Source organism: Erinaceus europaeus, chromosome 19 (genome assembly GCF_950295315.1).
Source record: "Erinaceus europaeus chromosome 19, mEriEur2.1, whole genome shotgun sequence".
NCBI classification, from domain to species: Eukaryota; Metazoa; Chordata; class Mammalia; order Eulipotyphla; family Erinaceidae; genus Erinaceus; species Erinaceus europaeus.
This window is the reverse complement of record NC_080180.1, coordinates 12,003,565-12,025,251: the sequence shown is the minus strand read 5'-3', so window position 1 is coordinate 12,025,251 and position 21,687 is coordinate 12,003,565. Positions and strand designations below refer to the sequence as shown.

General features: G+C 35.2%; 1 protein-coding gene across 1 annotated transcript; it reads right to left on the bottom strand.

The window, feature by feature from the left end:
* Positions 1-1,030: 1,030 nt before the first annotated feature.
* On the bottom strand, positions 1,031-19,715 carry RGS18 (regulator of G protein signaling 18). The gene is made up of 5 exons (XM_007539750.3): positions 19,395-19,715; positions 18,886-18,987; positions 17,531-17,592; positions 4,142-4,308; positions 1,031-1,732 (listed from the first exon to the last, which is right to left on the bottom strand). Exons 1-5 carry the CDS (start codon positions 19,511-19,513, stop codon positions 1,475-1,477), a joined length of 708 nt encoding a protein of 235 aa, XP_007539812.1. The 5' UTR covers positions 19,514-19,715; the 3' UTR covers positions 1,031-1,474.
* Positions 19,716-21,687: the final 1,972 nt, after the last annotated feature.

The window sequence follows — 21,687 nt, the reverse complement described above, 5'->3', positions numbered from 1 at the left end:
ACCCAAAAATACCACTCCTAGGCATATATCCAAATAAAAACAAACATTAAATTGAAGGGACATGTGCAAAGCTGCATTATTTACAACAGCAAAGGGATAAAATGCAACCTAAATGTCCACTGACTGCATAAATTAGTTATGGGATATGTTTTCAATGGAACACTACATCATAATTTTAAAGATGATATTGTGCACTTCGGGACAAAATAGATTGAACTGGCGGTAACAATCCCAATGCCATTTTGAAGTTAGAAAATATACCTAGGTCTAATTTGATAACTTAAAAGGTACTCACTGATCAGTGCCAACACTTAGTAGTCAAATAGACATTAAATTATGGCTGAAGATATATAAAATATGTATTGCTATAGTGATAATGTATACTTCTTATTTTTCACATTTCAAGAAGCATAACACCAAAATCAAATATAAGGTATCTATAAATACAGTTATTCACATGCAATAATACAACACACAGCTAAAATTAAATACTTCCCTAAGACTGAGACATATAAGCTTATTCCTATAATCATATAACATTAAGTGATTTGGTGAGAGTTGGGATTAGAACATGATTAATGGTAGAACACATTTTGTGTTTAAGTCAGTGTGGCAGATGGATGTGTTCATAGGCTTTTTACTTTCTCTCATTTCTTTCCAATCATAAGAGTCCAAAAATCAACTCTGTTCCTTTTAGGATAAACCACCTCTGAGCATCATACAGACCGTTTAGTGGCTGACTACATTGTTACGCTGTTAGTGTTAGTAGCAGATCTTTTCCCAGATGATGTGTTGTTGTCGCTGCACATCGTATTTCTGTGACCATATACACCGTATCATTGTGTGAGTTCATACTCACTCAAGAAAAAACACAAATGTGAATACCCTTCTCAGTTATCAAAGTATGCTATGTGCAACCTCATGGTTTTGTAGAAGTGAATGTATTCTCCCCAAATTTCTTATTGCTTACTTAATAATAAAATGTTAGATATTGTTATTCTTGAGCTTGAGTTAGTAGTCCAAGGACAAATAATCATCATGTCGTATTACAGAGAATTGATTTTCAGAAAGAGAAAGAGAGAGAATTCATCATTATAGAAACTTGTCTGAATATGTATATATCTAAGAATTATGTTGTTTACATCTAGAAATAAGATTCAAAGTAGGCATTTGGTCAAATTTAAAATTTTGCAAAAAGAAAAAAGTAACATTTACTTAACATAAGAATATTGTAAAAAAGAGTATTACTTCAACTAAGTAATAGCATTTTCTGATTACCAATGGAAAAAGTTTTATATACTATGTTGGCAAATTCAGTATACATTCTTGAAATCAAGGTTTTGATGGGCATCTTTAAAATTCATTCACCTGATGTGTTTTATTTTTGAAGGATGTATCCCCTTATGACAGTAATATTCTGTGTCTTAAAAGAGGATCTGTAAGTTTGTCAACAAAATGAGCAACAGTAATTGCTTTATAACCAAATGGCAACATCTGATTTAACATCCTGGAATTCATTGTAGGTAAATGAGCGTGATCGTCTTCTAAGATTTGTTGGCCTCGGAGGTCTTCCTTCTATCAAGTCTAAGTAGATGTCAGATTTCAGAAAACGTGTGTAACTGTCTTGTTCCATAAGTTGGTACACTCTGCTCTGTGCAGCATCAAAACTATTGCGTGTGGGTTGGGTTATGCTCTTAGCAATGACTTCTTTGGTATGAAAATCAAGGTTAACCTGGATAATGAGAATAAAAAACATAACTATAACTATAATCAGTCTCATAAGTAAACACCTGTGTGAAGAAACAGGATGGGACTGTGTTAGTGTTGGAGGGGACATAGTGCATGTTAGTGCTTAGATGTTGCTCTTGTTAGGGATCTATGGAGCAACACATTTCCTGTGGATTGTTATTTCTTCTGGTTCTCTACTTCCTATGTGCCTGTTTCTTTTTGTTCTCTGTCCTCCCTTTTGAGAATAATTCAGTGTGAAAATGCTAGGTATCTGTGAGTTCATTCACTTAGATTCATTTTCAAAGCAGAAATTAAACTTCATAGAAGCTATTTGGGGTGAGGTCGAATAAGCTGATGACATATTTAGTATTTCAATGTGAGACTTTTGTTTTATCCTAGTGCTTTTTGCGATATACTATTATGCTACCTCTTTTGCAAGTATGTGCTGAAAACACTATCTGTTCAGGATATAAAATTGTAGTAATTCTTTTTTTTTTACTACAATGCTATTGATCTTTTTTTCTAATAGTGGTAAAATTTTCAGGTCAAAGGTTTTTTTTTTTTTCCCCTCATAGGTAAAGCCATACAAATATCCATCCTAAAAAAAAATCTCTTTTTATGGTTGGTATTGTGGGGCATTAATAATATGTTCAAACCCAGATCATATTCAGTTAAAGAAAAAGAATTATAATTTCAGGAAGAATACATACACAGACAATACTATCTCAGCAACAATACTTAAAATTTATAGTAAAACAATTAAAATATTATCTTTATTTATATATTGGATAGAGACAGAAATCGAGAGGAAAAGAAGAGATAGACAGGGAAAGAGGCAGAGAGACACCTGCAGCCCTGCTTCACCATTTGCAAAGCTTTCCCCTTGCAGGTGGGGACCTGGGGCTCGAACCGGGGCCCTTGTGTGTTATAACATGTGTGCTCAACCAGGTGTGCCAGCACCCAGCCCCATGAATCAGATTTTTTTAATAGTAAAACACAAACAATTTCAAATACAAAAGGTGTTTCAATGAAGAAAGAAACACTTTTCTACAAATGCAACAGGAATATGAAATCTCTTATCTGTACGTGAGAATACACATGTCTTCTACATTTTTAGACATTTTAGCAATTATTTTACACAGCTGTCGCAATCTGAGCTATCAGTAAAAGGAAAATCACAATAGTTTTCACTTGAATCATTACTAAGTGAGGTTTAATTTATCTCCCTATTATGAAATTTTCTTAAGTCTACTTCAAGGTGGAGGGATAATTATTTTAAGTCAAATAAAAGCTTTGTGTAGAGAAGTTAACATTATAATGGCACATGCTGTAACAATCTTGATTACTCTTCATCTCTTACACAAATTTTTTATTTTTTTTGCCTCCAGAGTTATTGCTGGGGCTCAGTGCCTGCACCATGAATCCACCGCTCCTGGAGGCTATTTTTTTCCTCTTTTGTTGCCCTTGTTGCTGTAGCCTTGTTGTGGTTATTATTGTTATTGTCGATGTCGTTCATTGTTGGATAGGACAGAGAAAAATGGAGAGAGGAGGGGAAGACAGAGATGGGGAGAGAAAGACAGACACCTGCAGACCTGCTTCACTGCCTGTGAAGTGATTCCCCTGCAGGTGGGGAGCTGGGGGCTCGAACTGGGATCCTTAAGCTGGTCCTTGTGCTTTGTGCCATGTGCGCTTAACCCACTACACCACTGCCCAACCCCCGAAAGCTTTTTTTTTTTTAAGAGACGGCTTGTGTTAATGTATTTAACATGATATATCAATGCATAATTAATTGTATTCACTCTAAGTCTAGAACAAAAATAGCCCTGAGCAGTGACTTTAATTATACCTATTCTGCTGAGTATGGTATGGAACTATATCACTCTAATTTTATAGTCATTTAAACCACTATTAAATCACCAGTAAAACATTTTTTAATAAAAAAAATCATGCCTGTCTTTACATGTCGTTGGCTTACAATGCAATCTTTTTGTACATAAAAATCTATATGATAGCCATTATTTTTGCTTCCACAAAATACTGGTCTTCCTGGTAGAATGCATAAAGCTAACAATTTGATGAAAAGAGATGTCCTTTGGGAGTCAGGCGGTAGCGCAGTGGGTTAAGCACAGGTGGCGCAAAGCACAAGAACCAGTGTAAGGATCCTGGTTTGAGCCCCCAGCTCCCCACCTGCAGGGGAGTCGCTTCACAAGCAGGGTGAAGCAGGTCTGTAGGTGTCTGTCTTTCTCTCCCCCTCTCTGTCTTCTTCTGTCCATCTCTCTCTGTCCTATCCAACACAACATCATCAATAACAACAACAACAACAACAACAACAACAACAACAGAAAAAAGATGTCCTTTAACTTTGTAAGAGCAGCCACATTTTTATGCCATAAATCACCGCAGTCAGCTTTACCTCTTGTGGAGCATCAGTCTGTATAAATCTTTCATATATTGCTTTTGCTTTCAGGATGATTTTTTGAGGGTCTTCACATTTCTTGAAATCTTCACAGGCTATCCAAAATTCAATGTTTTCCTCACTGAATTCAGTTTTAAGAAATCTGGTAAATGCTTTCAGCCCATCTACCAAGGAAAAAAAAGTGATGTTTACATTTTAAAATGTCTGCATTCATTTACTAATGAAAGAGAGGGAGAGAGGAGGGAGAGACTGTTAAGGAGGGGGTAGGAGAGGGGGAGACAGGGAAGAGAACACTCCTTAGCATCACTCAGTCTTACACAGCACCAGCAGTTGAACTCAGGCCTCATTCATGCCAGATCAGCACTCTGCACTTTGCTTAAACTTCAAGTGATATATTTTTAACTGTATATGCACTAAGAAAATATACTACTTGATATTAAAATATAGCTACATATATACTAACAAAACAGTCATATTTCTCTCTAACTCATTGGGTAGTAAGTATTCAGTTTGCACAGTGTATTTGAGGGACCACATATAAAATAACTGTAATCTACTTTATAATTTTGAGATATACGTACAATCCTTATTAGAATCAGGTTGGCATGATAGAAATGAAGAAGAGGAATTCCATCTGGATATCGCTTTGTGTCTCTTTCATCTGTGCCTCTCCCTGTGGTTGGGAAGAGGCTATTTTATAGAACTAAGTCATCCCATTAGAGACCCATCTGCTCCTCGTTACCCTTCTCCACCCCCATACATGTCTAGACATACTTCTGATTTCTAGACTTTGGCATCCCTTATCTAAGGGTTCTTTATTTATAGAGTTTACACTGGAAACTTTTCCTTAAATTCATTCACCAAGCCATACTGATGGCTTGTATGTCTTCAAGCCTGAATATGAACAAAATTTGAACTCATTGAACTCTCAGATTACAAAACCAAACTATGGTGGAAACAGAAGGTAGGAATTGCTTATAGGGAAGAATTATGAAGTCTAAGAACTTCAGACCTAATCTTAGGCAATCTTTAAATTCATACCAAGTTTTCCAAGTGGTTGTTTATAAGTCTTAAGCATTTAGACTGAGTATAGAATTGCTATTTTTACTTTTATCCTGATTCACTTAAATATGTGAGGGGTCGGTATTAAATCTTGTGAAAGTCGAAGGTTCAAATTTGTATTTATCTAGCAACCATATAGTTCTGAGTGACATTTCCTTTAATGCCTCTGATTCCAAGTATTTAAAAACTAAGGTAATGACTATATTTACCTAGTAGGGCTGTTTAAAGAACTAAATGTGTTAACATATACAAAGTGCTTAAACCAGTGACTGGCTCATGGTAAACTCTCTGAGTTTCATAGCTCTTGCCTTAGTTTTCTTTGTAATTGGATTTGTTTCATTGAAGATGTCTTTAAAATTTAGACAGAAAAGAGTTCTGCCAATATTTTCCTCTAAATATTTGATAGTTTCTGGTCTAACATCAAGTCCTTGATGATGGCCAATATTTTAATTCTTTATTTTTGAAAGGTGGGGGGAGGGAGAGACAAAAAGCAAAAAGAGAGACAAAAGCACTGCTCCATTGTCCATGGAGATCCCTCAGGGCCACCTGTAGTGCTCCGCTGTGGTGCCAGGACTTGAACCCAAGGAATTGAGCATGGATAGCTGCATACTCTACTGGGTGAACTCTTTCCTGACCCGGCTCCCTATCTGCAGGGGAGTCGCTTCACAAGTGGTGAAGCAAGTCTGCAGGTGTCTTTCTCTCCCCCTCTCTGTCTTCCCCTCCTCTCTCCATTTCTCTCTGTCCTATCCAACAACAACGACATCAATAATAACTACAACAATAAAACAAGGGCAACAAAAGGGAATAAATAAATAAATAAATAAATAACTCAGCAGAAAATTAAAACTGTGAAAACAATCAAGTCGATATTCTAGAATTGAATTGGAAATATCTGAAGTAAAAAAAAATCATTGAATGAGTGTCACATGATATTAAAGACTATAGAAATCTTGTGAATTTTGATTCTGTTCACTCATAAATTTATATAACATTTAGAATAACAATACATATATATGTATAATCCTGAACATTATATACAACTTAATCTAGCTGACTGTCATAAAATACTCTATTCAACATACCTATTTGAGTTCACAGGAAGATTACACAATATAGGATGTGAAATGAATTTAAATGATTTTCAAACAATTGATGTCTTTTAAAGAATTCTGTGTCCCAAAAAAAAAAAAAAAGAATTCTGTGTCCCATGATAATATTAACCAGAAATCAGTACTATTGATGATATCATAGCTATAAACTCACATATATCTATAATTAAGGTAATACACATAGATAATTCATTGGTCAAAGAAAAAATTATAGAAATTAGAAAATATTTGCAATTGAATTATAGTGAAATTAAGATGTCAAAAATTTGCATTATACTTAGACAATAGCGAAACATTGATTGCATGAAATGGTATACAAATAAAAATAGAAAGGTATGAAAAATAAGTTTTTACCTTAAGAAACTTGAAAAACAAGAGCATATTAACATCACAAATTTGACAAAAAATTAAAAGAACAGGAATATGTTTAAAAGAAAATGTATTATTGAGAAAGTTAACAAAGCTAACAGTTGGTTCTTTGCAAACATTAGTGCAATAAAAATCCTTTATAACACTATTTCATTATGGAAAGGAAATTAAGGATATCACTACAGGTATTATTAAGTGGTGATAAATGAGTATTATGAATGACATTATGCTAATAAGAAAAGTATGACAGAAGACCTAGTGGGGGTTGTATTGTTATGTGGAAAACTGAGAAATGTTGTGCATGCACCAACTATTGTATTTACTGTTGAATGTAAAAATTAATCCTCCAATAATGGAAAAAGTAAATTTAAAAAGTAATTTAAATAAAATGGGAAAATGCTTGAAAAACTAAAACCTATCCTAATGGCCAATACAGTAGGAGTAGGGTGGGGTTAAATAGCATAGCTGTTATGCAAAGAGACTCTCAAGTCTGAGGCTCTGAAGTCCTAGGTTTAATCACCCACCCCACCATAAACCAGAGATAAGCAGTGTTCTGGTAAAACATAACAAACACAGTAGGGAGGTTTTTAATTTGATTGGTTGCATAATAGAATAAAATAGCCTTCACAATCTTTGGGCCCATATCTGATGGGCATTTAAGGGGGGAAAAATTCTGGGAGTAGTGCAGTAGCACGGCAGGTTAAGCACACATGGCACAAAGCCCAATGACCAGAGTATGTCGAGCCACTTCACAAGCGGTGAAGCAGGTCTGCAGGTGTCTCTCTTTCTCTCCCCGTCACTGTCTTCCCCTCCTCTCTCCATTTCTCTCTGTCCTATCCAACAATGACACCAATAATAATAACTACAACAATAAAAAATCAAGGACTACAAAAGGGAATAAATAAATATATATTTAAAAATAAAATTAGGGAGTCGGGCTGTAGCGCAGCGGGTTAAGTGCAGGTGGCGCAAAGCACAAGGACCGGCATAAGAATCCCAGTTCGAACCCCGGCTCCCCACCTGCAGGGGAGTCGCTTCACAGGCGGTGAAGCAGGTCTGCAGGTGTCTATCTTTCTCTCCTCCTCTCTGTCTTCCCCTCCTCTCTCCATTTCTCTCTGTCCTATCCAACAATGACAACAACAATAATAACTACAATAATAAAAAACAACAAGGGCAACAAAAGGGAATAAATAAATAAAATAAATATTAATAATAATAATAGTAAAATAAATAAAATTTAAAAATTCTAATATTATACAACTTCCTCCAAAAATCAGTGGAGTAATGAATACTTTCCATTGCAGTTTAAGTCATTTAGGATAATTTTAGTAACAAAATCTGACAAAAGCACATAGGGAATAAATAAACAGGAGATTAAGAAAATCACAGAGGCAAATGTTTTGGACACAAGATTAAAGATAGCAATATATATATTTAGTTCTGCAATTTACAAAAATAAGCCAACAATTTAATACTGCAATTCAAAAACTGCGAAATGATATAGCCTTCTTTGTTCAACTCATTTTAGTGTATATCCATTTCTTTTATTCACTATTCTCTGGAGCTGTTACTCATAGTTAATGAATATATCTTATAAAGACAATTTCTGGGGCAGGGTGGTGTCATACCCAATAGAGCACAGGTTGCCATATACAAGGACCTACATTAAAATTCTTGGTCTCACCTGCAGGGGTAAAGTTTCATGAGTGATTAAACTGCTGGTTTAACCTCTCTCCCTCTCTATCCCCAACCCCTCTCAATTCTTTCTGTCCTATCAAATGAAAGAAAAACATCCATATTGAATTTTAAAAATTAAAAAAAAAGTCTTTGTAGAATTGTGACAGTAACTCCATTTTTGCGTTCATAAAATGGCTTCTTAGAGTTCTAGAATTCTTACATTCAGTCTTACAACACTTCTTAGATATGTCCTAGAAACTTTTTTTTTTCTAGTTCCTCTCCTCCCCTCCCCTCTTGGAACCTCTGGTAAGAAAGTCTTTGCATAACCATTATGCTATCCCTTCAGCCCCAGACTCATTTTCAAAATAAGGAAACTGAGTTTCAGTTAAATTCGGTTTTCTCAGATCTCACTTATCAAACAATAACTGAAGAAATGTAGACGTGTATCTTCCTCAGGAAGGCAGCACTTCCTGTGGAAGGCAGAGTACAGCTCTCCAAAGATGGATATGCCTTGATCCCCAGAAGCTATGAATATTGCTTTCCATGGTAAAAAGGAGCTTTGCTGATCTAACTGTGGTTAAGAACCTTGCGATTGAGAGATTGTCCTGTATTATTCAGGGGCAGTCAATCTAATCACATGAGTCCTTGAAAGTGGAAAAGGAAGGCAGAAGAGTGTGTGAAGAGATATAACAAGATAGTAACTGCTGTTCACTTTGAAGATAAAACAAGATGATCATGAACCAAAGAATGAGAGAATGTTTCTCAGGCTAGAGTGAGCAAGAGAATGGAGACCTTCGTTCAGAATAGGAGAGAACTACATCTCAAACGGGTATTCAAAAAGACTTTTTTTGGTATTATCTTTATTTATTGGATAGAGACAGCCAGAAATCAAGAGGGAAGGGGGTGATAGAGAGGGAGAGAGACAGAGAGAGACACCTGCAGCCCTGCTTCACCACTCATGAAGCTTTCCCACTGCAGGTGGGGACCGGGGGCTCGAACCCAGGTCCTTGCTCATTGTAATATGTGCACTCAACCAGCTATGCTACCACCCGGCCCCCTCAAAATGACTTTCATGCCTGAGACATCATCAAAGATCCCAACTACAATCCCCAGCACCACCATAAACTAGAGTTGAGCAGTTCTCTGGGAAACAAAACAAAACAAACACCAAAACAAACAAACAAACAAAAAAAAAACACCACCACCAAACTCCATTATGAGCAGGGAAGAAATTTTCCCATAGACCCTCTGAAAAGGGTTATAATACTGATTCTGTCAACACCTTGTTGATATATATATTTTTTCCTTATGAGATTTTTACTGTGTTTCTGACCTAAAGAATTTAAGATAAATGGTCCGGGAGGTAGCGCAGTAGATAGGGCATTGGACTCTCGAGCGTGAGGTCCTGATTTCCATCCCTGCAGTACATGTACCAGAGTGATATCTGGTTCTTTCTCTCTCTCCTTCGATCTTTCTCATTAGTAAATAAATAAAATATTTAATAAAAAATGAATTTAAGATAAGAAATTTGCATTATTTTAAGCCATTAAATGTGTACCAATTTTTAACAACAGGAAGAGAAAACTGATATAATCTTCAAGTTATGCTTTACATACTACCATTTATTTCCTCTATACATAACATTTGCTTTCTGTGTAGTGAAATGTCATTTCTTTAATATTGTAAGGGATTGTTTTAGTATTTAAGAGTTCCAGGAAATTGATATTTAAAGTCTCACTAGTTACAAAATTGATGTGACAAACCTACCTCCATTCTCCAAGTGTTAAAATATAGGTTAATTCCAGCCCCTACAGTGATGAAATTAGTTTATTTCTTCAAATCCACTGTTCCATTAGTTTTCTTTCACTAGAAAGAAATTGGAATGGAAGAGATTCCACCATTTCTTTTTTCTTAGTAAATGGGCCCTGAGCTCTAGATGATAGTAGTTAAATGTCCCAGGAGGGGTTGGGGGGGGTGGTGGAGATAAGGGCAAACTCAGCAAGAATCTGAGAACTTATCATAAAATGTACAAGCAGTTCACAACTTGTCACAGTGATTAAATGCTACTAAGATCTCCTCAAACATCATTGTAAGGAAATCTTAGTGCTAAGTGATTCATGAATGAGTCAACAAAAGAAACAAGAATGATGATTGTGGCTGACAATCACTTTTTTCTAGCTCAATTGATGTTTGGTTTTCAAGAACTCCTTAGTATGCAGAATAGTATGCTTTTCTCAGAATGTAGAAGGGAACTATCAATAGGCCATGACCCTTCAACAAAATTTTGATAACATTTTCCCAAATGCCTAAAACTATGTATTTTCAGAGTATAGTCAATAGTACATCTCTGCTTTTAAACCAAAATAGCTGAAAACTTGAATACTCAGATATGCCAGTTTTACCATGTTCACTAACCTAGTCTGTACTTCCTTTCACACTTTATATATCAATATCTAATCTTATAGGAAGCAATTTAAAGCATTACTTTTGCCTAGAATAATATCCTTTTGATCTTTGAAAAACTGTATTACAGTATCCTTATAAGACTTCTCATTAAGTTGGAGCCTTCAGCTGATGATTTTAGAAATTACACTGAATAAGCATTGTATAGCTACTAATTAACTATTTCTTGAAAATTTCTTCATTTTTAATTTATATGATTATAAAGATTGTATGATCTCTGGCTTTACTTTTTGTCTTTTTCTCCCTCCTATAATAATTTTGGAAGGAAACAATGAGAAAAAGGCAAAAATGTCTTTCCACTCCCTACATCAAAAGTACAGTAGTATTTGAAATGCAGACTATGTTTAAATCTGTAGAAGCAAAGTCACAACAAAAACAAAGATCTGTAGATAGACTTGTGTGAACCAAACTTGAGACAGTTGAGTATCATGTCCCAGTGTCTGGCTAGAACTGCCAGCAATATTCTTGAGGAGTTTCCCACTTATAAATATTTAATATAATATGATGTCACTGATAAAAGCCTATACTTCCTTCCTCTTTCAAGTTTCTAAAATATCTGTCTACTTTTTCCTAAGTTAACATCCATTTTTGTTGAGTTGAAATCTAAAAAAAAAAAAAAAAATCTCTTTGTGTCTAGTAACTATGTTCAGAACTGATAGTTTCTTTGTATTTTTAATCCTTTAAAAAAAGTAATATATATTACATATGAGACAGAGAGAGGCCGTACTATCTCTCTGATACATGTTGTACTGGGGATTGAACAAGGACCCACATGTGTGTAAGTTCAGTACTCTACCAATTGAGCTATTATGCCAGCCATTTCCTTGTAGTTCTAATAGAATCCTGATATTTCTTATTTGCTTGGTAGTTGTGACAGGGTACATTTCTGAAGAGAATTGTTTGGCTAAAGAATAGGAAATAATTGAAATCAAGACAACAAATTGATTTTGAGGACATTTTTAGGTAACTCTAAGAAACAAAAAGTAGTCATGTAGAAATACTCTGCTTATATTAAAAAGCATATAATTAGATTTGCTTATGACGTAGGTCCTGCCTCTTCCTCTTTCACAGAAAAGACATATTTTAGCTTATTATTATTATGATTTTACTGATTTTTACTTTTTAAATGAAAAAGTAAAGCAGAATTAGTGAAATAGAGTGTCTGCTACCTTATAATGGGAGAAAAGTCTGTCCTGGTCACATCTAGTTTGGAAAGAGGAACTAACTCCTTGGACCACTAGACTTATAAACAGCTACTTGATTTCAGTGAAGAGAAAAACACTTTTTATTTCAATTTATTTTATCTATATGTGTAGGCTAAACATGGATTAGTGATTTTTTAAAATTTTATGTTTTACAGACTTTTCTCCACTTTTTTATTTTTTCACCACCAAGGTTATATCCAGCACTACAGTTCCACTGCTCCTGGTGGCCACTTTTTCCTTTTTTTTTCCCTTTCCTTTCTGTTTTTATTTGCTAGAACAAAGAGAAGTTGAGAGGGTAGTGGGGAGGTTGAGAGGGAGAGAGTAAAACAGACACCTGCAGACTTGCTTCACTGCCCTAAAGCCTTCCCTTACAGGTGGGGAGCAAGGGAACCCAGATCCTTCTGCATTTTGCTTTGTGTGCCTAACCAGGTGTGCCACCACCTGGCTTGACATTGCTCTACTTTTATTTACCAGCAAAGTATGCTGTTTGAGTTGGTGGCATACAGAATGTTGCACTGATTTACACATGTTGTGGAATTATGCTATAGGTTCAACTAGCATCAATCTTCTAGTATAGACTAATCAAACACAAAAGAAAGACAAGGGGCCAGATGGTGGTGCACCTGGTTGAGCGCACATGTTACAACGCACAAGGTCCAGGTTTGAGCTTCAGGTCCCCACACACAGGGGGAAAGCGTTGTGAATGAGAAGTAGTTCTGCAGGTATCTCTCTGTCTCCCTCTCTATCTTCCCCTCCCCTCTCGATTTATGACTGTCTCTATCCAACACATAAAGATAATTAAAAAAAAAATAAAAAAAAGAAAGACAAGAAAAACAACTTCTACATGAAGCCTGATCAGATTTTAAAATACCACACTATTTGTAGAGTAAGTTAATAAGTATGTTATCATAACTTAGAAACATATGAGCATTAATTTTCCTATTAATAGAGTATAATTATAATAAAATGTCTTGTGCTGGCAGCTAACAGAAATCATCCATATGCCAGGCAAATGAAATTTTTATTGTTAAGAATAACTTCCTTCATTTGCCGTTTAATTATTTATAAAACACCTAGTAAGGGAGTCGGGCTGTAGCGCAGCGGGTTAAGCGCAGGTGGCGCAAAGCACAAGGACCGGCATAAAGATCCCGGTTCGAACCCCAGCTCTCCACCTGCAGGGGAGTCGCTTCACAGGCGGTGAAGCAGGTCTGCAGGTGTCTATCTTTCTCTCCCCCTCTCTGTCTTCCCCTCCTCTCTCCATTTCTCTCTGTCCTATCCAACAACGACAACAACAATAATAACTACAACAGTAAAACAACAAGGGCAACAAAAGGGAATAAATAAATAAAATAAATATTAAAAAAAAAACACCTAGTAAATCTAAGGACTACATTATATATTGAAAAAAAGGCAATGTCGTCTACATGCTGCTATGTCTTTTTTTTCTAAATATTTATTCCCTTTTTGTTTTATTGTTGTAGTTATTGTTATTGATGTTGTTGTTGTTGGATAGGACAGAGAGAAATGGAGAGAGGAGGGGAAGACAGAGAGGGAGAGAAAGATAGACACCTGCAGACCTGCTTCATCGCTTGTAAAGCGACTGCCCTGCAGGTGGGGAGCCCGGACTCAAACCGGGATCCTCATGCCGGTCCTTGCACTTTGCGCCACATGTGCTTAACCCATTGTGCTACCGCCCGACTCCTGTGCTATATGTCTTTTATTGGCACAGTTCCATTTAATTTCAGTGTCAGTCTTATGACATCATATTATCTCCATTTATACAGGTAAAGACGTTGAGGTTTATAGTTAATTTTCTGTAAATCTTATAGTAAAAATTATAATAAAACAATAATGGTTACTCTAACACTTGCTCTAAAACTGGCAATACAGGATTGAGCCTAGGTGGATCTCATTTAAAATGATATATGCTTTAGCACTCACTGCTGTGAAGGTAATAAAGTCCCATTGTGAGGAATATGGAGATTAATGTCAAGAAAGGCATATCACTTATTTGTTTAGAGTGATTGCATTCAGTTATCTGTGCTTTGTGCCATGTGTGCTTAACCCACTGTGCTACCGCCCAGCCCCCTTTGCATTCACTTATCTTTTGAGAGCAACACAGGAATATTAGCTTATATGGAATTCAAATAGAAGTTTCTCAGAATACAGCATGGACATTGCTTAAAATATAGTCTTTGATGAATTCATGAAGCACAAATGAATGTGCCAGTCACTGTGCTTGGGGAAACAAACCATGTAAAACCCACTGTTAGCATCATTAGTCTTACGGCAGATATAGACGTTCCAAACAAACTCACATCACTAATATAAGGAAACATCTAGTGTTCTGACAGTGTGCACAATGAGTTAACCATAGTGAATGGATTTTCTTGGCATAATGTGAATAGAGAAGAACAAATACTGATTCAAGAAATGAGTTCGTGGTGAATGAGAAAGTAGTTCGTGTATTTAACATTTTGAGTCAATTACTTTTTAAAACTAATATGCAGTGCTGTGTGAAATTATCCTAGCAGTTAGGTACTTCCTGTTCCTCTTAGTGCAGGGCCAGCTGCATTAAGTCAGGTCACAATGGAACCATTTCGCACAGAGAAGCAGTGACTTGCAAAACAGTTCTTTAGAAGGCAGCAGTGGTGACTGCAGCTGCCAAAAGTGCTTGATGGAACCTGGGATTAGAATTCACACTGGAAGAAGCTGGCTCAATGTGTCATACAAATATGAAATGCTTGTAATTGCATGTTTCTAAATCAAAACTCTGGCATCTGTTGGAGGATTTTTCTCATGCCAAGAAACCAAATGAAACAAAAAGTCAAGAAATCCTGAAGTTGAAAATCCAAGTAGAGTATAATATCCTAAGCACCAGGTTGCACTGTCTCTTTACTATCTGGCCTTCTAGCCCCTGCCTTGACAGAGACAGTGGCTATTTTTGCAGGGATAATTTATTTATGCAATCAACTTTTAATTTCAATTGTATTTTACTTGTTTTTATTCTCTGAAGAGATTAAGAACCTGAGTGTTTGTTATGGATCTGCTTGACTGAAAAGATCAACTTTGCAGAGTGTTGGAATCTCTTACCTAGCAGCAATTTAGTAACTAAAAATTGGGAAAGAAATATTGAAAGCCACAGGTGGAAAGTGTAAGAAGAAATATGCCTATTTCCTTCCCCAAAGAGAAGAACATATTTCCTTGCATATAACATATACACACTTAATTGTGTTTATATCCATGTATACATACTTCTGTATAAATAATAAAGTAAAATAGTACCTTAATAATATACAGTTATAAAAACAGGTAGTTTTAAAATTCTGTTGAACTTGTATAATGTTGATGTTAGAAATCATTAGATGAGGGTGGAAGGTAGATAGCATAATGGTTATGCAAACAGACTCTCATGCCTGAGGCTCCGAATTCCCAGGTTCAATCCTCCACACCACCATAAACCAGAACTGAACAGTGCTCTGGTACAAAAAAAATAAATAAATAAATAAAATAAAATAAAATATGTGTAAGATTCTAATAGGCAACACAGAGAAAATAATTTTGAGTGGATAAAAGGATTTAAAATGGAATAGAGAATTGAGAGAGTTTCGCTGTAATATTGGTAAACAAACTATGCTTTCATTAAGGGGAAGGGTAGTGAACAAACACATTAGAAAATCAAGTTGGGTGCAGACTTTGGAAGAGTTTGTATGCTAGATAACTCAAATCTTCAGGAGAAAAATTTAAAAGTATGCATGTAGTTATGAACTACCTATACAACACTGTTAAAAATAATCAGTGCTGTTTCACATGAAAATATGGAACTTCAGCGACCAAATATGTGCATGTATTATAAGTATGATAAGGAAGAAATAGGAGACAGAGAAACAATGAGTCAAATTCCTAGATTTTATTCCATAGGAATAACAACATAATGGTTTTTTTAAAGATGAGAAAAAGAAACTGAAGAATAATATCTGTGAAATGATAACAGGCTAGAATGTAAGTTTTTGTGGTTGCTAGTAAACTATATCATGAGTTTTACAGAGATTTGTAGACACACATCCAGAAGAATGGGAATTGGTTATAAATATTTTCTCACTATCTAACACAGTTGATGATTAAAGATTTGAAATAGAATGTTATTTCCAATAGTAGGAGCCTCTACCAATTAAAGCAAAACAAAAAAATTATCTTTGTCTAAATTCTAGCCTTGATTTCTGAGTCAATTTTTTTGTTTTGTTTCTCTGAGTCAGTATCAAAATTGAGAAGCAGAATATATTTTCACTTCAAGAAGCAAAGTTTTCAAGTTCTTGCACAAGTCTACAGAAATACAATTCTTGAATCAGTAAATTCAAAGATGCATAAACAGGTCACCGAGACCTCGTAGAGAGGTGGGCAGTGAAGGGGGTGAAAAATCCAGACAATAAGGGATGACAGGAAAAATGGGTGTCTCATCAAATGGAACACAGTACTTGAGGGTAAATTGCAAGTGCTACATTTCGGGCTTCCCCAGTAATAGGAAGTCTTTCTTCAAGTAGACAGCTTAGAATGTGAAAGCTACTCGCAGTGTTATAAACAGTGATCAGATGATCTGCCTGAGATGGACTGAAGACTAACAAGGAGGAGTGAATGTTTCAAGGCAAACAGGGAAGAAAGAAACAAAATTTGCGGTACAAATAGTAGCAATCAGCTTGAGGTAATTTGTGGCTATTTGGTAATGATAAACTTACTTCTTAAGCAGACTGCCTGGTTTGTGTAAAAAATTAATGAACCTTTTGGTTGTGTGACACTGTCTGCTCACTTCAGCTTGTCACTTTTGCTTCCTGAAATAAATCACTGAATAAAGACAAAATAAGCTTCTTCACCTGCATATTTGCTTCTAAAGGCTATATCCCTGGTAAGTGGCAGCTGAGGTAGTCTGTACTTTATTTTAACTCATCCCTTCTTGTTAGGAAGTTAAAGGAAACTTCATATTTGTCCTCCCAAATCATCTCATAAACAAACTTCCCCTTAAACATCTACCTGATCCCAACTCTTCTCTCAATTTATCTCCATAATTCTTTTTTAAAATAAATGAGTTGATATAAATATTAAAGTATTTTCAAAACTCCTTTTAGGTATTTTCATCTACATCTCCTGAATTTTCATAAAAAATCAACCTACTAATAGTAAAAATAATAAATAAATATAATATTAAAATGGTACAAATAACAGAATCTAGGATTCAGTAAAACCAAGGGTAACTTAAAAGTTAAAAAAAAAAGTGAAATTATATACCACTACACAAGGAAATTATATTTCAGTTGCCATAATTAATTCCCAAGAAAATGAGACTATTGAAAAAATACATTCATTTATTCACTTTGATGATTTACATAACACTGTGTTCATAACCCAATACTTTATGATAGCCCACTTTGTGTCATTATGTACATACTTAGTATCTTTCCATAAAAGGGATAAAGTCTTTGAAAAAAAAAAAAAAGAATGGCACTAACCTTTATGACAAAGCAATTTCTCAAAAGATTCACTCCATATCATTGCTTCTTCAGGGGAGATTCTGTTCAAAAACAAAATGTTCTATTATGGTGGTTATAGAAAGTTGACTTAGGAATCTGTCCTAATACAGGCTACTCTCCTATCAGATTTCTAAGGGCTCTCCATTGACTACTATTTAAGGAATTTATATTTACACTAGAACTTCAAAAGTACTGGTCAGTTTTCTTTTGGATTTTGCCTATCAACAGTATGCTAAAAAAATCAAGTAATTTCACATGCATGTATGAATTTCATATTTTAAGGGAAAATGACTGGTGTGTTAGGTCAGAAGACACATGTGATACACTAAGGAAAATCAAGTTGTTTATCTTCCTTGCTTCAGCAACTAGAAGATCCTAAACTGACAGTATCTTCCAAATATCATTTTTAACTGCAATTTCCTTGAGGCTCTTACCACAGTGTGTTGCAATTTTTTTTTTTTTTTTTTTTTTTTTAGATACAGGAAGTTTGACTAGTGAAATTTAAAAGGACAAGAAACATCTTTAATGCAACAGATGTTTTGGGTCTTTTACTGGCCATTATTAAAGTTTGGGGAAATTTGTATTATAAAGAAGTAGCTATAAATGACAAACTTCCCTTTTTCTGCTTTCCTTCCTAGTGTACCTAGGGCACTTTTTCTTTGAACTTCTGAGAATAGCTATTCTCTATGAAATCACTACATTGTGAAAACTCATACATTAATAAGTATTTCATCAGTTTAGAAAGCATGAACGATGTCACTTAAATTTGACAGGTATATAATTTTAAAAGAGTGCTTTTGAGGGTCGGGCAGTAGTGCAGTGGGTTAAGCACATGTAGTGCAAAGCGAAGGGATCCCAGTTTGAGACCCCTGCTGCCCACCTGCAGGGGAGTCACTTCACAAGCGGTGAAGCAGGTCTGCAGGTGTCTTTCTTTCCCCCTCCCTGTCTTCCCCTCCTCTCTCCATTTCTCTTTGTCCTATCCAACAACAACGACAATTATAATAATAACCACAACAATGGTAAAACAACCAGGGTAACAAAGGGGAAAAAATGGCCTCCAGGAGCTGTGGATTTGTGGTGCAGGCACTGAGCCCCGGCAATAACCCTTGAGGCAAAAAAAAAAGAGTGCTTTTGAATTTTAATAAGATCATTTAATTCAAGGTATTGAAGTAGTTTAATTTTATGAAATAATTCCAGTTTCTAAGACAAGATCACTTACCTTCCTTATACTAAATTGTAATTTAAAATGGGATAGAAATGCCTAATTTCCTCTTTTTAAAAAATCTTTAATGATAGAATTAGCAAAAATTTCCCCAAGTAAAGAAGTTACTCACCTTGTCTCTTTGGCCAAGTTCCCAGATCTACTGGCGTGGGTTTCTTCATGAAATTCAAGTTTTTGCACAAGAAGACTTAGTCTATTTCTTTTTTCCTTAGCTCTGTAATAAAAAGGTATGTGTTTCATGACAATTTGGATGATAATTAAAATCTCTCTTGAATATCAAGCCACTTATCCTGTACTCTTTCTCTCACACACAGTTATTTTTCTGAGGAAACCCTTACATGCTATGTTAATGGCAAATCAGGATACGTGAACTATGTACTTTTCCCACTGATGACTGTAAAGAATTTGAGATTATATATCAATAGATGTTATTAGCTTTCCCCTTATTAATAAAACAGTTGCATTTTTTAATACTTTAGGTTTAGCAACTTTCTCATAGTATCTTTTTACTTTAACACAAAATTTTATTTTTCACATGCTACATATTTCAACACAAGTCTTAGTTTTCATTATTAGTCATGTTTTATAAATGAAAGCTGATTTAAAAATTTATAGTTTTACCTGATTTTGGCTTCTTTGCTTGCTTCTTCTTTTCCCAAACCATGTACTAACTTGAAAAAAGTTTTTTCTTTTGATTCACCCATTCTTAATTGAGAAAATAAAACCAATGACATTTCCATCTTATTTTTCTAACATGAAAGAAAATCCAGTTTATTAGATCCTTCACTGGTTAGAGCTAGTCCTTGGATATACATGGTAGAATAAAAACTTCTCTCAATTCTTTCAGAAACACTTGGAGGAAAAAAAAATTCAGGAACTGAGTTTCTGTCTCTGTTAAAATATAGAACTGAGGAACTGAAGTATAGTTCAGCTGTGGGTTGTTTAAGGAAATGATACTACAAATTTGCAAAATGACTCTTGGTCTCTAAGATAAAGACTGGAGTGACCACAACTTCTCTTTCAAGTTTGTGCAACCAGATGATGCTTAGTAGACGCAAATGACAATGTCATTTCCCACAGTAACTTTAAAGAAAGTATTTTAATATGTATTATGTGCATTTAAAAGTGTTCTACAAAAATACTCCATCAAAAACCACGTGTTTTCCCTGTTCTCAAAGTACTTTATTAATTAATCAAATGATATTAAATTGATAACACACTACAGAATGTTTGTTGAATTTGCTTAATATATAGTATCAAAATTAGGATGCAGTGTACAGAGTTTCATAGTTGCAAGAGAGAGTGAAGAGCATTTAATCCAATCATTTTTAAGCACAGGAAATATTTTAAAGATTTATGAAATTGATATTCATCTATAGTAAAAATGAACCGAAGAAAGATAGTATGAGAGTGTGGAATTTTGTTTATTTATTTATCTATACTTTTTTCTTTTGCCATTGCCAGGGCCTGACTGCTCCAAGACTTTGTTTTTTCTCAGCTAGAAGCAAAGGCAGAGAGATGGAGAGAGGGAAAGATACCACAGCATGGAAACTTCCCCCAGTGTAATGGAGGGTCTGGCTTGAGCCTAAGTGGCATGCCTGACAATGTAAGAGCACTGATAAGATCCAATATCTTGAAGTCCTTTATGTATTCATGGAGTTTTAACATTAAGAACTTCCCATTTTGAATTCACCCTTCTGCCATTTTTTGGTTTTTGTTAAACAGTTCCTTTTTAATGAAAAAAAATAATTTAAAGCTGTATATTTTACATTATGGTTTATTCTATGTCCTTATTTTAAAAGAAATGTTGGTCACTCCAAGTTGGCTTAACCTCCAACTTCTTTTTTTTTTTTTTAATAAGATCCAAATGTCTAAGAAATACTGACCTTGTCCATATCTCACATTTCAGTGAGGAAGAAAGCAAGAATCACAGATATAAAATGATTCGTTCTTTTAGCATCCCAGAGATCACTTTAGAAGAGAAGACCTGGGATTATCAGAGCCTTTGATTACTAGTATGTGCTGTAGTCCTCTGAGACCTTTGATATTTAGCAGTAAATGCTAAAACTACATATTTTAGAAGTTATACAAATCCAAAAGAATTTTTTTGGCTTCATTGTTTTCAGATTATTGATTGCCAAGAAAATAGTTATCAGCATCACTAGTTAGAAGCTCAAAAATTGCTGAGTTAAAGCTTAAAAATATATTTAGCATATAGTTATGCATATATTTTGGCCCTATATGTTTCACATTTAATGTTTTTTTTAATATTAAAAATATTTTTATTTATTTATTTATTATTTTATTTTTTTATTATTTTTTTTGCTTGTCTTTCTTTCTTCTTTTTTTTTTAAAAATTTTTTATTTAAGAAAGGATTAACGAACAAAACCATAAGGTAGGAGGGGTACAACTCCACACAATTCCCACCACCCAATCTCCTTAACCCACCCCCTCCCATGATAGCTTTCCCATTCTCTAGCCCTCTGGGAGCATGGACCCAGGGTCACTGTGGGTTGCAGAAGGTAGAAGGTCTGGCTTCTGTAATTGCTTCCCCGCTGAACATGGGCATTGACTGGTTGGTCCATACTCCCAGTCTGCCTCTCTCTTTCCCTAGTAGGGTGGGTCTCTGGGGAAGCTGAGCTCCAGGACACATTGATGGGGTCTTCAATCCAGGGAAGCCTGGCCAGCATCCTGGTGGCATCTGGAACCTGGTGATTGAAAAGAGAGTTAACATACGAAGCCAAACAATTTGTTGAGCAATCATGGATCCCAAGCTTGGAATAGTGAAGAGGAAGTGTTAGGGAGGTACTCACTGCAAACTCTAGTGTACTTCTGCTTTCAGGTGTATATTTTGCAGTAGTTTATGGATACGTGTGAACATATGCTCTCTCTCACAGAAACTGCTGTATATCT

Excerpts from the sequence above, each read along its gene's own strand:
- RGS18 (XM_007539750.3), bottom strand. The coding sequence starts at position 19,513 with ATGGAAATGTCATTGGTTTTATTTTCTCAATTAAGAATGGGTGAATCA. Across the intron at positions 17,593-18,885 it reads AACTTGGCCAAAGAGACAAG|AATCTCCCCTGAAGAAGCAA; the intron begins GTGAGTAACTTC and ends GTTTTTGAACAG. Across the intron at positions 1,733-4,141 it reads AGACTGATGCTCCACAAGAG|GTTAACCTTGATTTTCATAC; the intron begins GTAAAGCTGACT and ends CTCATTATCCAG.